Source organism: Vitis vinifera, chromosome 10, assembly GCF_030704535.1.
Source record: "Vitis vinifera cultivar Pinot Noir 40024 chromosome 10, ASM3070453v1".
NCBI classification, from domain to species: domain Eukaryota; kingdom Viridiplantae; phylum Streptophyta; class Magnoliopsida; order Vitales; family Vitaceae; genus Vitis; species Vitis vinifera.
This window is the reverse complement of record NC_081814.1, coordinates 1,138,381-1,154,095: the sequence shown is the minus strand read 5'-3', so window position 1 is coordinate 1,154,095 and position 15,715 is coordinate 1,138,381. Positions and strand designations below refer to the sequence as shown.

The following is a 15,715-nucleotide window of genomic DNA, read 5'->3' as shown; positions in this document are numbered from 1 at the left end:
AGAATTTTCCCACATAGATCTTCAAAATCTACTTTTTCTCATGACCCAAACAGACCCATCAACATATGCCACTGACCCATGAAAGGGTAGCCCTGGAAAAAGGGAGTAGCCAAGTGGGTGAAGCAAGCTAAGTGGCTGAGACACCCAGATCAGCTTGGCCACCGACACTCCCATGGACCCCAAAAGAGAGAGAGTGTGTTGAGTTATGGGAGGAGCGCCCCTCCATTCTTCCAACCAATAAAAAAATCTCCATATCCATGGACTTTTATAAATTGCATTAATGGCAGGCCCTCGCTCTTCATGCCTAGAGATCCCCAAGTGTTTGATACCATCATCATCTGCGTATACATTTGGGCCATTGACTATTGACAAAACCCCACGAATCTAGGCCGTACACGTACTATAAAAATTGCCACTTGTATGGAATCCTGTAGTTTACATTGATGATGATGATTCCAACAAGATTATAATCTGTGTTGTATATCGCTTTCTTTGACCCACAATCAGTTGCTTGACAAACAATACAATGTTGGTAAAGCTGGGCTGGGTCCGAATTTGAATGCCGTGATGGCACAGGCCATGCTTCCCATGGAGTACTTAGGGGTATGTTTTAACTTAAGTGGGAAGCATTATTTATTTCAAACAGTGAATTCATTTCTTTTCTACCCACTCTTTTAATAATGTTATAATAGCAGGCAAGCCAAAACTTTTGACTTTTCAAAAACCAGTTCTAATGACAAGTTAAGCTCATTTCAGGAGTGTACATTCAAATTACATGGAAAATAAAACCTGTGAGAATTTCCACAAATCTTTCATCCAAAAAGTTGGGGTTTCTTGTATTTGAAGCTTGCAGTAAAGAGATAAGTCTCATAATGAGGCATGCTCCATGGGTATGATTTCAGTCCAGTGGAAGCAATACACACAGGAGAAACAGTTTTGGGAAAGGAACTCCCAAGCATTCAATACAAAACCTCTTTAGCAAAATGGTTTTAACATTCTCATTTGACATAATTCTCACTCAGTTCTCAGTTTTCCCCTCTCCTCACTGTGTTTAGGGACTGGGCAATTTCAATATGGGCCCGAGGATCTGTGGGAAACATTCCAATTTGCCATTGACCAAGATAGTCCCACAACCTTGCATTTCTCATGGACAAGCTGGGTTTGTTCCCTTCAACTGAATGTACTTCTGACTATCTCTGGATCTGTCTGCATCTCACGTCTGCAACAAGATGGCGGATATGGGGAGCATACCACTTGACTCTTTCCACATGTTCCACCGAAACTTCCCAATCATAACCTGACCATCAATAGTATGATATTAGACTAGTGAGATGCCACATGTTCTAAGCTTTGGATGAAGAAACTAGGAGGTATAGGTTTGAAGAAATGATACCTTCAGATCTGGCAAGGTCACATATTGATTTTGAAACGTGTTCACTCCAAGAACCCTCCTCTGAGTCTTTCGCATTTCCATGCACATGTAACATCCCACCTTCAGTCCTGTATTATTAGCATTAACATAAAAATGTTGAGAGAACTGAAGTTGGGGACAGTTACAAGAACAAATCCTGGATCTAAGTCAACGACCAAGAATGTAATTTACGGTTCAAGTGTGGACTAGTATGCCCAAATAGAAAGGCCTCTCAGACTTGGGTGCAGTTTACTTTCTCTGAAACTAAGCTTCACATAATCAACCAAGACCCAATTAGGGTCACATCACTATTAGGAAAATCATCCATTACAGCCAGATAAGGTGGGATTTGATAATAATATTTAAATCTAAATGTATTTTTGCTGGCTTCATTCATCAGGCAAGTTTTAGCTTAAAATGTTAATGCTTAAGTATTTGGTGAGGCTGGATGCATGAAGACTTTGGAGCAAGCAGCTAGTGAAAAACCAGGTTTCATTCAAGTTAGTAAGGGGCCATGAAGGCATTGCAGCAAATTGTTTCTGCTAAAAAGAAGCATTAGGTTCAATTTCACAATATTCATCTAAAGCTCACATCTTGAAGATTGGTGCTCAATGGAGAAAAAATTATTCAAAAGTTTGAATTTATGGATAGCACAACTTAGTGCCCCATAAATGGCCATTTTCAGCCAATCACACAGAAATAGTTTTAGTTTTAGCCATCAGGTTGCTACAAATGTGGAAAATTTGTGGAAGTTTAAGACATTATAAACCTTACTTCAACATAATATTTAAGAAAATAACCATCAAGAACAATCATGGATCTGAAAGAACACCTTAATGCCCTTACAGCAGTGGCCCAGCTACCCTCACTTGATGGAAGGAGACCAAGACAAACCCGATCAGCAACCCCCTGTAAGAAGATAACATCATATCTTTCTCTTGCAATTAAACCACATGCTGTCATCATGGAATGTTATTATTGCAGAAAGTCAGTTGACACATGATAGGAAGGTCATTTCATCAGTACTTTATTTAAATATATCAGCTGACTGTTTCAAATGCCGTTGCCAATCGTCACAAGCAATTGGCACAAAATGAATCAACTAATTTGATAGCTTCAATCTTCTAGGTTAAGTATGAACTCTGGTGTTTATAGAATTGGTCCCCATTATTATTATTATTTTTTGATAGAATTGGTCCCCATTATAACCAGGTCATATCACATATTTTTTTGATCAGAAGGTCATATCACATATTTTTTTTTTTTTTTTATAAATATCGCAAATATATTAAAGGGCAAAGGCCATCAAGCATACAGGACGTATACAAATCTGCCTCAAAACGAAAGCACAAAAAAAAAGGCCCTTACCCTCCCTTAAGTGGTCGCTAGCCACTCAAAAAAACCTAAGAGTGAAGAGGACTCCTCTCCAATATACACCCTAGCCCAACTCCACAAGGTACAAACAAAAGAATTTTTGAGTTTCTGTATATTTAACACCCCTCCCTTGAACGCTAACCTATTTCTTTCCTTCCATACCGTCCAAAAAATACACAACGGGATAGAATTCCAAATTTTTTTCCTTTTTTTCCCCACAAAGGGGCCCCTCCAACTGAATAAAGCCTCCTTCACCAGCTCTGGGAACACCCAATGAACCCCCACAAGGGCAAAAACGATATCCCATAAGGCCCTTACCACCGTACAATGAAGAAGAATGTGATTTACACTCTCCTCTTCACAAACACACAAAAAACAACGGTTCGGGAACTACCAGCCCCGTTTTTGAAGCCTATCCAAGGTAAGAATTTTCCCCCACGCAGCTTCCCAAGCAAAAAAAACCACTTTGGTAGGGACCTTGTTCACCCAAACTCCTCTATGCGGAAAGTTGCAAGCATTGATAACAACCAGCCCATTATAGGCCTGCTTCACCCCATACTTCCCATGCCCCCCCCCCCCCCTTTCCAAAGCACCCCGTCCTCCTCTGAAGAGAGCTTGACGTCCCTGAGCCTAATAAGCAATCCTCTAATCAAATCCAGCTTCCAATCATTGAAGTCTCTATGAAATCTGAGATTCCAGCCACCTGGACCACTGCTATGGTCCCACATCTCATTAACCGTTGCATTCTTGTTGACCGCCATCTCATAAAGCAAGGGAAAAGCATGGGACAACCTCTCATCCCCACACCATTGATCCAACCAGAATTTTATTCTAGTCCCTTTCCCTACCTTGAACTTGATATTCTCCCAACACCAATTAGCTTCCTTCATGATTTCCTTCCATGCCCCTACTCCGTATGCTCCCCGGCCTTCTTTAGTTTTCCACCCAAACTCTTCCTGACCATACTTCACCCCAATCATTACCCTCCAAAGATTATCCTTTTCCACAACAAATCTCCAAACCCATTTACCCAACAGCGCTTTGTTTAAGGATTCAATCCTCCTCATGCCAAGGCCACCCTTTTCCTTGCTAGTACACACCACCTCCCACTTAATTAAGTGCACCTTCCTCTCCAAGCTGCCCCCTCCCCAAAGGAAGTCTCTTTGTATTTTTTCGAGTCTTTTTACAACACTCTTCGGCATTCGAAAGAGGGACATAATGTATATGGGAAGGCTGGCCATTGTACACTTGATTAAGGTGAGACGCCCTCCCTTTGAAATATACTGTCTTTTCCATTGGGCTAATCTCTTCCTCATCCTCTCTTCCACCCCATCCCAAATGGAAACAGCTTTGTGGTGAGCACCAAGGGGCAGCCCCAAGTACACAGTGGGCAGCATTCCTATTTTGCAGCCAAGTTCCACAGCCAGCTCCTCAATATTCTCCACCTCACCCACCGGAATGAGGACACTTTTATCAAGATTGATTCTAAGGCCGGAAGCCGCCTCAAACCAAGCCAACACCCAGCTTAGAGCGGACACTTGCTCTTTATTAGCTTCACAAAAGATGATTGTGTCATCCGCAAAGAGTAGGTGGGACACTATCATCTCCTCTTCCCCTCTCCCCTTAATGTTGCAGCCTGATAAGAAACCCCCATCAACCGCTCTTCTAATTAGAATACTAAGAACTTCCATCCCCAACACAAAGAGATATGGGGAGATGGGATCTCCTTGTCTTAGCCCCTTAGAATTCGAGAAAAAACCAGCTGGCACCCCATTGATCATGACTGAAAATTTGGCGGTAGAGATGCACCACCACATCCACTCCAACCACCGCGACCCAAAACCCATTTTGACCATAACTTTCATGAGAAATCTCCAATTAATGCTGTCATAGGCTTTCTCAATGTCTAGTTTACAAATCAGCCCATTCTCTTTTCTCTTGTTCCAGAAATCAATCACCTCATTGGCAATAAGAGACGCGTCCAGGATCTGTTTGCCTCTTACAAAGGCGTTTTGGTCCCCTGACACCACCTTATCAAGCACCTTCTTTAGCCTATTCGCCAACACCTTAGCCAATAGCTTGTACAAACTTCCTAACAAGCTGATTGGCCGGAAATCACCCAAGTCTTCAGCCCCTCCTTTCTTAGGAATGAGGACTAAAAAGGTGGAGTTAAGGCTGTTAGCAAACGAACGTTGGTTATAGAATTCCCTAAACAGATCCATAATCTCCTCCTTCACTAACCCCCAACTTGATTGCCAAAACGCAATTGTGAACCCATCCGGACCCGGCGCTTTATCCCCATTCATACCCATTAAGGCTGCGTAGATTTCCTCTTCAGAAAATTGCACCTCCAAAGTTTCAGCTTCACTGGGACTTAGACATTTAAAGTGCAGTCCCTCCACATCTGCCCTCCAGCCTGGCTCTTCAGAGAGCACCTGCTGAAAAGCGCTCACTATTCCTTCCCTCATCTCCTTCTCCTCAGTCAACCAAACCCCATTAATTTTCATTCTCTCCAAAGAATTATTCCTTCTATGCGCATTAGCCATTCTATGGAAGAATCCAGTGTTTCTATCTCCCTCCTTAAGCCACAATTCCTTGGACAATTGTCTCCAGTGGGTCTCCTCCAATAAAACCCATTTTTTAAAGGACTCCTTGGCTTCCTTTTTCAGTTCAGTTTCACCTTCAGACAAGCTCCTTTCCCTTTCCACCCCGTCCCAAAACTCCACTTGTTGCAAGGCTGAATTCTTATTAACTTCCAGCCTACCAAAAACCTCCCTGTTCCACACTTTAATCTTATGCTTCAACACCTTCATTTTAGTAGCTAGTCTGACACTGGCCCTCCCTCTAACCTCAATTTCTTGCCACCAACCCCTGAGAAGATCCGAGAATCCGTCCACTTTAAGCCACATGTTTTCAAACCGAAACGGGGACAGACCTCTCCTTATCCCTCCCCCCATCAGCACAATAGGAAAATGATCTGAGGTCGGTCTTGGCAGCCTACATTGCACGACCTCATTAAAATGATCAAGCCATCCCTGAGTCACCAGAAACCTATCCAATCTGGCCCACGCCTGATTGTTCCTCCCCCCACTCCAAGTAAGCATCCCTCCTTGTAATGGGAGATCAATTAGCTCTAGTTCATCAACAACTTGAGCAAATCTTCTCATTGCACTCGTTAGTCTCCCCTGATTACTCCTTTCCCTCAGTGACAACGTGACATTGAAGTCACCCCCTATACACCATGGATCCTCCCAAATGCCACGAATTGCACCTAATTCCTCCCACATCCACTCCCTCTCCTCTTTAGAAAATGGCCCGTAAACCCCAGTAAACATCCAGACTCTTCCATCTTCCACATTCCTCATCCTACAGGAAATTGAAAAGCACCCCACTTCCAATTCCATTAACTCCAAGGTCCTCTTATCCCAGCAGATCAAAATCCCTCCCGCAGTCCCCTGGGCATCCACAGTACCCCAATTAAGGAACCTGCCAGTGCCTAAGCTCCTCACCAACCCCTCTGTCATTGATTGAATCTTAGTCTCCTGGAGACAGAACATATCCACTCTTTGACTCCTTATCATGGCCTTAATCACTTTTCTTTTTGCACTGTCGTTAACTCCCCGAACATTCCAGCTTAAGATTCTAAGCTTCATTTGTCCACCATAAAGTGACCCCCTTCTACTATCATTCCACCCTTCTGCTTCTTCCCCTTCTCGTAATTAATAGAGCATTCCAGCCTTTTCAGTTCCCTTTCAAATCTGGATTTCTCTAGCATGTTTTTGCTGTGGACCTTCTCCCTTCTCTTCCGAATCTTAATCATAAACTCCAAGATTTCTTTCTCCAGACCTTCTGTAGAGAAGCCCAAGAACTTACTGAATTTGGCCAACTCACTCTCCTCCCAATTTTCCTCCTCCCATCCCTTTCCAACATTTGGCACCGAGTGGACTAGTCTTAGTACCTTGCCGCTGCTCTCCTTACAGACACTTGAGCCCTCCCACAACCGGCCCTCATTTTCCTCTTCCGGGGGCCCCAAGGGGATAAGCATACACAGGGGGGTATCTCTCAGATGTGTAACCCTATCCTCCCCAGAATTGTCGCAAAAATCCCCCAACGGGGACCGACCAAAAAAGAAGAGAGGAGAAGAGGATAATTCAGATGCCATTAATCCACAAGGGATAGGAGCACACTCGTACCTCGATGCTTCTTCGATTAGGGCGCAGTCGGTTCTTGATTTCTCCGCGAGACAGGCCTCCATTTCAGCTTGTCTCCTCCTGCCTTCATATTCCCAAAAAGGAACTTCTTCAGCGTCTGCCTCCTTCAGTTGACTTAGGCCATCCCACACGAGAGGCAAAGCTACTCCAGATGGGCCATGACACTCATTCCCCCCATATAGCCCACCCGATTTAACGGCCTCCATAAACCCAAAGCCCTTTAAGTCCAAAGGCCTTCCAGAAGACGAAGTCCCGCTGGAAGTTGGCCCAGCCTTCTGCGACACGAACCCATCGGGCCCAACATCCAATCCCAGACCACGATTAGGCCCAGCATGGCAGAGCCTCCCATGCAGTCCTTCTTTATCCCCCAGACCCAGTCCATTTGGTCCTCGGGAAAGGGCCCAAACAGACCCCGGCCCATCTATCTGCCCCCTTGTCCCATCAGCCGACTGCAGGTGGGTCTCGGGCCTCACGCCTTCCACCAACTCCATCACGCGTTTGCCCGCGCGTGTTGCTACTTCACCCTCAACCTCTCCTGCAGCATCACCGCTGTTTGTATCTTTCCTTTCTGCCGGCATCCTTCTCATTACCGGCCTCACTTCCCACCATAATGTAAGCGAGTAAAACACCCCCTCGTCCCCAATATCCAGCCTACTAGGGAGCTCCTCGCCGGAAATTTTCACCAAGATTCTTGCCCACTGCAATTCTTCTAGTCTCTCCGTTTGAGAATCCATTGCCAAGAATCCCCCGCATTTCTCCCCAATCTTTCTAAGGATTTCCCGGTTCCACAGCGAGATGGGGAGCCCCACAATCCTCACCCAAGCCTCGCTTCTCTCTTCTCCTTCTAACAGACACCCCGTCCTAGGGTTCCACTTCTCCAACCATAACATTGTCTTCCCTACCCAAATTTCTCCCATTTTAATGGCTTTTTCAGCTTCATCACGCCTCTCAAATTCTAACAACACCTTACCCCTTTCCAGCTTGGCCAAACCTAAATTTCCCCTCAGCCCCCACGATCGAGCCATTTGGTTTCCCCATCTCCTCAAGTCCTCCCCCTTTGCCGACCTCGGATCCCACGATCCAACAATGCACTGATCCAACCTTTTTAGGTTTTGGTACAATTCCTTGTGGTTCACTTCTACCCTAGCCACTGATCTACCAATACGCTTCTGTCCCTTCACCACTTGCGCGTAGCTACTCCCCTCACATGGCGCCACCATCACCTTCTCCTCCTTCTGATACTCCTTCCTCTTCGTGGTGTCGATCAGCGCCTGAAGTATCTGCAACATCTCACTCCAGCCCCCTTTCCCTTCTTTTCCTTTAGGGATAAAGATGTTAAACCTCTTTTGCTCCCCATCCTCCACACCCAGCCGAATGAAGCTTCCTCCTTTATTCTCATCCCGTAACAACGAAAAGAGCCTCCCTCTCTCCCTCCAATTTCTGACCCATCTACCTTTCCGTGTGTCCTCAATACACAAGGCCAAACCTTCCACGACAAACCCTAAGCTCTCCGGCCCCATCTTAATCCACGACGAAACCCCTCGCTTCCTTTCCTCGATGAAGATTTGCGTTTTACCTTTTTTCCTCTCAAGCTCGATCTCGAATGTCTTCGACTCCACCTCGAAGCTTCTCTTCCACCGACTGGTACGAGCATCCAAGCTACTGAAGTCTTTCACGCCATCGCTCGCGCACAGCTGCACTGGATCTCCTTCCGAACTCGCCCTCTCTCTCTCTACAGTCTTCTCTCTTTCTCTCTCCTCCATATTTTAATAGACAAGTACTGATCTCTTCTCCCATTAATCGAGTCAGAATTATCCAGAAGGTCATATCACATATTTCATATCTTACATAGAACCTATCCATTTTTGAGCTCTAACCCTTAACAGATGCATTGTGTAGAAGAATCCCTTCCCCGTGTATTGTCACTACATACCTTAAACTAGATTATTTTATAGCCTAGGTGACTGGTTTCCTATCCACATCAATGAAGAGAAGATTTCAGCCTACTTGAAAGAGCCTAACAGGAATTATATTGTGCCAAATCCAATTCCTAGAGCACAATAATACTGTGGGTGCAACTAGGGATTAACATATAATAAACTAAAATTAGCAACAAAGAACAAAGTGAAGGTGGAAGCATACTTTAGGTGCTGTAAGTCGGTTATCTCCTTCAAGAATAATACATCGATCAGCCACAGAATTGGCAAGAAGATTATGTTGTAGCGCCTCAACAGCATGGGGATTCCACTCACAAGCATAGACCAGTTTTGCCTTGGCACTGGTCAAACAACAGTATCAATAAAAATCATTCCAGTAAAGGAAAGGCAAAAGTGAGCAATCAAGTAGACCATAAGAGTTAAATCACCAACCAAAGGCATTGTTACAAAAGCAGGAGGTTCAGGAATGCAACCCCATTCCTTAGGCCAGCCTTGAAGATGTGCCAGGCAACAATCCCATCCATCCAACACACATAATAACCTTCCTATATTAACATTTTTTCAGGGAAGTTTGCAATTGTTCTTCCAAAAAGAAAAAAGAAAGATTCTTAAGATAATCTACTTTCGAAATATTACTTATTTAATTTATAAATAATGGGTCCCATTTCCACCACTATGTAATATTTGGAATTTATTCTTTCCCTATTTCCAGTAGCGGAATGTAATTTGTAAACTGTGCTACTGTTCTACCAAACAAGCAGTTAGATCACAATATACCTGACGAGGAAAGGCAATACAAAGTACCCAATTCCAGCAAACAAGTCCACAATAACCTCATCTCTACAATTCAGACATCCCATTCGAAGCTTCTCAGAAAGATTGCCCCAGGAGAACATGCACTTGGTAGCATCAAAAGAATAGAGAATTCCATTTTCACAATGATCAACCCAACCATTATCTCCCACAAGAATCTCCAAAGTACTGTCCCTTGTCCCAGATGGTGCAACTCGGCCCTAGAGAATAAGAGCCAATTTTATCTCGTTAACATACCAGAGAACCAGCATTACAGAAGAATCATAAGAGCAAAAACTTGTGATGAGTGAAATTCATTGGAAATATTCTACGACTTAATTTGCCAAAATAATATGGCATATGGTTCTCTAACATGTAGTTTTTTATAATAGGATACTGATCAAATATGACCTTAATTTAAGTCAATGGACAATGGGATGATCAAGAAGCATCTAAGTTAACATACTAACATGGCGATGGCAATATATGCTAATTTAGGAAACCAACAAATGGAGAAAAATCTGAATTTGCAGGCTGATTCATCAGATATCAACAACTGTTTGTGACCATCCACAGATTATACTCTCTATCTACTAGGCAGATTAATTCCAGAATAACAGCCACATATTGCTTGTCTGCACAAAAAAAAAAAAAAAATTTGAGAGGCTCTTGTCTGCCTGGACAATAGGACACTAATTTTAAGTGTGGCAAGGACAGTTCTTGCAGGTTTCTGCCCTCATAATATAACTTTGTCTATGCAAGATATTCTTTCCCTCATTATCCAACACATGAATTTAAAAAGATTATTAAAACTCCACATCAAACAACTTTACAGTCAGGAGAAATAAGAATTAGTTAGCGATTTACTTGAAATAACCTCCAAGATACTGCAAACAAACTTCCCATAGGAATAAACATCCACAACAATGCCCATTGTTGAAAGGAAATATATAAGTTGTTTTGAAATGACATCTGGGACTGCATGTGTTTAACCTAATAGAGTAGTCTAATTTGGGTTATCATTAACTTGGTATTACAACATTCCAGCATATACTGTTATAAATAGTCCATTTCAACATAAACCTATAGCCTCAATGTGCTATATTAAAGAAAAATGTTTGGAAAAATAATGAAGCAAAAAGAAGAGTCAGCAAGGAAAAACAAGGAGTTAGATACAATTCATAAGCATGGCTTACCTGGCGAGCAAGGCGACAAGTATTGAGTGATTTAGCAATGATAGGCCAAAGTTCATCCCCAATTGAGTCCCATATTGGATCCTTGAATGATGTCACCGGAAGCACAACAATATCCCCAAGACGTTCCCATCTGAAGTAGCCAAAAAAATGTTAACTAGGTCATATAATAGTACGTGGACACCACATCAACCAACAGAAGTTCCAAAACCATGCATAGCTCTCATCACCTAAAAAAGCTACTAACTGAAGAACGTCCAATATAAAATGAAACCCAACTTTAGGTGACAGGAAAACACAAAGGAACAAAGTTAAGAAGCACAAACCTTGTGGGCAGCTGCTCTAAAAGTTGTGAAGATAGGCCTCTGTGCTTTATCAAAGAAGCTACAGCTTCACTCATTATTTTCAAGGGAGAGCTGGGAGTTCTTCTGACTTCAACAACCTCATCTGCAAGCTTAGTAGCACCACATTCCTTAAGAAGACGCAAGGCTGTTACAAAAGAGATATCATTCAATAAAACCCCTTCCCCTGTAGATGGTTTATATAAGTGTAGCTCATTTGGCACTTCAAATGCATCACTTGAGTCATGGTCCTTTTCATTGAAAATGGTACAGAATTTTTCAGTTACAGGGAAACAAATATGTCTTCTATCTTCCCGAGAATGAACTTTCCTCCCAAGATCTAACCAGCCAAACTTCTTCAATATGTCCTTTCCTAGTTTTGCATACTTTCTTTCAAGTTGTAGAACCCAATATACAGCAACCATCTGCTTTTCAACATCTACTATAGATATTCCAGGTTCAAAATCCATGTCAGGACTTTCAGTTAAGGTTTGTGCAATTCCATTTTGCGCACCATGAAGATCACCATTCTTTTTTTCCTTCACCCCTTCATATTGGTGAATAGCATGTTTTTCTTCCATTTCAGAAGGTACAAGAGTATCATGTAGAGAAACCAACTGAAGCAAGTTAATTTTCATTGGCCCACTAAATTTTGTTCCAAATGCATAACAAGATGCTCCGCCACCAATCATAATTAGATCATCACCAACAACACTGGCTGTACTCCGAACAAACAAAACCTTGAAAACAGAGTCAAGTATCTCATTCCTCCACACGTGGTGCTGCAGATCAAGTAATGCCAGCTCTTGACAATGTTGTCTGACAGGACAACCCCCAATAATGCCGAGATAATTTTTGTAGATAAACATTGAGTGGGAGAACCTTGCATATGGAGTTCTTCCTGATGCCACTTCCTTTTTCCATAGACATGTTTGAACATCAAAACTGTACAGATCCCCAAGAGCTTTGCCATCATTGCACCCTCCAAACATAAATAATTTAGACCCATAGGCAACCAATGAGTGAGAATGGCGAGCACAAGGCCATTCCCCATGGACACGTATCTCATTCCACTGCAAATTGTCCGTGTCAAGGACATGCAAGGATGAAGAGATTGCATCATTGTTAAGTCCACCAAATACATATATCTTTGAACCTAGAACTGCTGCTGCATGCCGATGCCTGTGTAACATAAATAAAGTATATTGGAATTATGAGAGAATGGACAAAATACGAAGAATTTCAGCTTCTCAAGGAGACTTAAAGGGACACTAGTCATAAAAGAATTCAGTGACAATAAAGGCAGGTGAAAAGATTAGTGGAAAGACAACAAATCAAATTGCTTCCAAGTGGATCTTTGAATTCTCATTTGATATCTGCTAGTTGGGAAATGACAGAGAGGTACTCTCAAAAATCAATGCTAATAAGAAACATTGGCGAAAAAAATTGACTCCAACACACATTTGCTGAACAAAAGACCAAAACGGGTGAAACAGCAATTAAAGAATAAATGCACTACACACATCACCTGGGAGGAAAAACAGAGCCAGTACATTCTAACCGTCTCCATTCATTTTTAGCTGTATCAAGGACCCATACATTGTCAAGAATGTTCTCAGGATCAGCCCTGCCTCCAATAATAAACATTAAGTCCCCTACCATTGAAGATGTGTGACCCAAGCGTGGAGATGGAGTCCCCTCGGCATTAACTGCCTTTAATGTGCCATGTAATGGGTCAAGCACAAAAGCGTCATTTCTTCGTGCATGTCTTCCCATGCCTCCAAAACCTCCAAATACTATGACCTTTTTGTGGTTTATGGTATCCAATGTACAAGCTGAGTGACCCCAAAGGAAAAGCTTCTCAACAGGTTCATCGATAATCTCCATCTGGACAATAGATAAAGAACAACCAAGAACGCCTACTGACCCTGCCAATGATGATTCAAACACTCAGACTTGCTGTCACATTAAAAGGAAAGATGTCCTGCAGTGAAACAAATATTAGTATGTAACAGTACTACTCAGCCAAACAAGTTTTACACTTTTGGAATATCATATATATATATATATATATGATAGCCAAACATAAAAATGCATTAACAGTGCCTAACCATTTTGCAATCATATAAAATTGCCAAAGTTTCAAAGAGAATAAGGAATTTCAATATGTTTGAGGCTTGGTTTAGTAATGTTAACACTCCACACCATTAATCATTCATCTTTGCAAGTTACATTTATTCATTTCAGTCAACAAGTCTCAAATTATTTTTTTTACCACATATCTGCAACAAGTGGGAAATTTTTTGTTGTCTATAAAGGGAATCACAAATATTTTTTATTTGCCAATCAAAAAAGTAGTACAAGCATGGTTAAGGGAGATTAGTGCCAGTAACATTTTCCAACAAAATTGGCTGGACCTTTTTGTCTCACCAAAGCCAAACTTAGCATTCATAACTTTAGCCACTGCATCATCTAATTCTTCATCAAGATCAACAGTTCAGAAGCTAGGTTAATAAGATTACATTTTCTTGCTAGAACCTGCAGGCATGGATGTCAGCCAACTTTCTAACTTAAAAAGTTCAGGCTCCACATTCAGTTATACCTCTTATTCAAAGGAGAAAAAGATGTTACCACTAAAATTGCGGCATAATTCTCATCAAGATGCACCAGGCACTGTTTTTTTTCATGCATAGGTACTATACAATCCAAATATGAGGATTTCCCCCTAAGTCTGTCCTTCATATTGTAAGCAACCAAGAATACTACATCAATGGCAGGTCCTTCTTACGTCAATAAGTTTGCTCAGCCTCTTTTGCTTTGAACTGTACACAACATTTCCTCTGCGCAGAATGAACCTTAAAGCTCTCCATGTGTACCAACACAATCACGATAATAATGACCAAGCTAGGACTATAGCCCAATATGGTTCATTCACAGTTGTGTTCAGCATCACAGGGTCGCCTTGACGGATTCATTTCACATGATAAATAGACACCTTGAAAATCACATTGTTTTAATTACTTCAAGAACGCGTAAATCAAATATATCTTAAGATTCATTTTCAACTACATGGTTCACAGTCCTATATATTCTTTATCATATAAAGCTGGTATTTTTGCAATTACCCGACTCCTTCTCTGCTATTATTCTTTCGGAGTTAGCATCCCCATCTTTACAGTCACTGCAACCATGCTCATCACCACCCATTGCTCCATCCAGACCAGCCCCTCCATTAAAAGATTCCACAAAACCACTGCTCTGCAATGCCTGAAGGAACCCCTCAGTTCTCCGCCGATTCGTCTCCATCTTGTCGTTCGCAATCCCGACGAGGTACCGGACATACTCAGGCGACACCAAGACCCTACCCCCACCGCCCAACGGCACCTCCAGCCGTATCGAACACCGAACCGCCACCATCACCCGCTTGCTCACACTCGTAATTCCCGACTCCCTAAACCCACATGAAACCGCAGTGGAGACAAGCAGCTGCGCCGCCGCCACGTCCTTGCATTCCACTGCGACGATGAACGGCTCGAATCTGAAGACCAGATCATCGTGCTGAGATGAGCAGCCAGTTGTGGGGAATAGGAGGGCAAGGACAGAGTTGGGATCGGCCAAGTCGTGGGTGATGAAGAGCCAGGAGCCGCCTCTGGCCTTTTTGTGGGCGTTGGTGGCTGCGGGCGAGGGTTGAGAAAGGATGGAGATGCGGCCGGAGCAGGAGCTGGTGGTGAAGTATGAATTGTGGCGGTTGATGGCGCTGAGGAGCGGCACTATGTGGCGGTCGATTGTGCCTTTCGGCGACTTGTCAGGCTCCGTTGAGCCCATCGACGCAAGTGTCGCCGCTTTCCTCTTCTCAAACTCCATCCTCAGACTTACCCTCTCGGAGGGTTCTGGTTTAGGGTTTTTGATAAAAAAATAAAATAAAATAAAAAAGAAGGTGCAAAATATTGGAAAAAATCAGAAAATCGTAGGAAAAATGTTATTTTTTTAAAGGAAAATCAAAATTTTCATTCTTTACAAAAATATTAGAAAACGGAAAATAAAGGACACAAAATGAGATTTAAATTTGCTTATTTAAATAGATTTTCGGCACAAAAAATTCATCTACTTATTTTATTATATATATAACTAAAAATATTTAATTTATTTTAACCCGTATCTAATCATTTCGTGGAACATAAAATAAAAGGGTTAAACAAACTCTCACATTAAGATTAGATATCGAATACCATTTCCACTCTAAGTCCAAGGTTCTCATAACTTTAAAATGTGCTCAAACAAATTCATATAGAAACTTTCTTCTCTATTCGACGATGAGACATCACAAAAATAATTCTTTTTATTATTTATATTTTTTTAAAAAAAATTAATAAAGAAGGTTATATTTTTTTATTGAAAATTAAAATTTAAAAATATTTTTTATTTTCATTGATATAATATAATATTTAAAGTGTAG

General features: G+C 42.1%; 1 protein-coding gene across 2 annotated transcripts; it reads right to left on the bottom strand.

The window, feature by feature from the left end:
* Positions 1–810: 810 nt before the first annotated feature.
* LOC100257307 (tRNA wybutosine-synthesizing protein 2/3/4) lies at positions 811–15,168 on the bottom strand. Of its 2 annotated transcripts, XM_010657096.3 has the most exons (9): positions 14,385–15,166; positions 12,788–13,187; positions 11,245–12,441; positions 10,922–11,051; positions 9,711–9,946; positions 9,139–9,274; positions 2,244–2,320; positions 1,394–1,500; positions 811–1,297 (listed from the first exon to the last, which is right to left on the bottom strand). In XM_010657096.3, exons 1-9 carry the CDS (start codon positions 15,121–15,123, stop codon positions 1,191–1,193), a joined length of 3,129 nt encoding a protein of 1,042 aa, XP_010655398.1. In that variant the 5' UTR covers positions 15,124–15,166; the 3' UTR covers positions 811–1,190. The 2 variants fall into 2 exon arrangements, with proteins under 2 accessions (XP_010655398.1, XP_010655400.1); XM_010657098.3 differs by lacking the exons at positions 811–1,297; positions 1,394–1,500; positions 2,244–2,320 and adding an exon at positions 9,366–9,478 and having other exon boundaries at positions 9,164–9,274; positions 14,385–15,168.
* Between the last annotated feature and the right edge of the window lie 547 nt (positions 15,169–15,715).

What these genes read in the sequence shown, in the direction of transcription:
- LOC100257307 (XM_010657096.3), bottom strand. Translation starts at nt 15,123, where the DNA reads ATGGAGTTTGAGAAGAGGAAAGCGGCGACACTTGCGTCGATGGGCTCA. An exon ending in CTTGTCGCCTTGCTCGCCAG is followed by an intron (nt 9,947 to 10,921) that starts GTAAGCCATGCT and finishes CTTATTCTCTAG; the next exon opens with GGCCGAGTTGCACCATCTGG. An exon ending in GTATTGCCTTTCCTCGTCAG is followed by an intron (nt 9,275 to 9,710) that starts GTATATTGTGAT and finishes TTGTTTGACCAG; the next exon opens with TGCCAAGGCAAAACTGGTCT.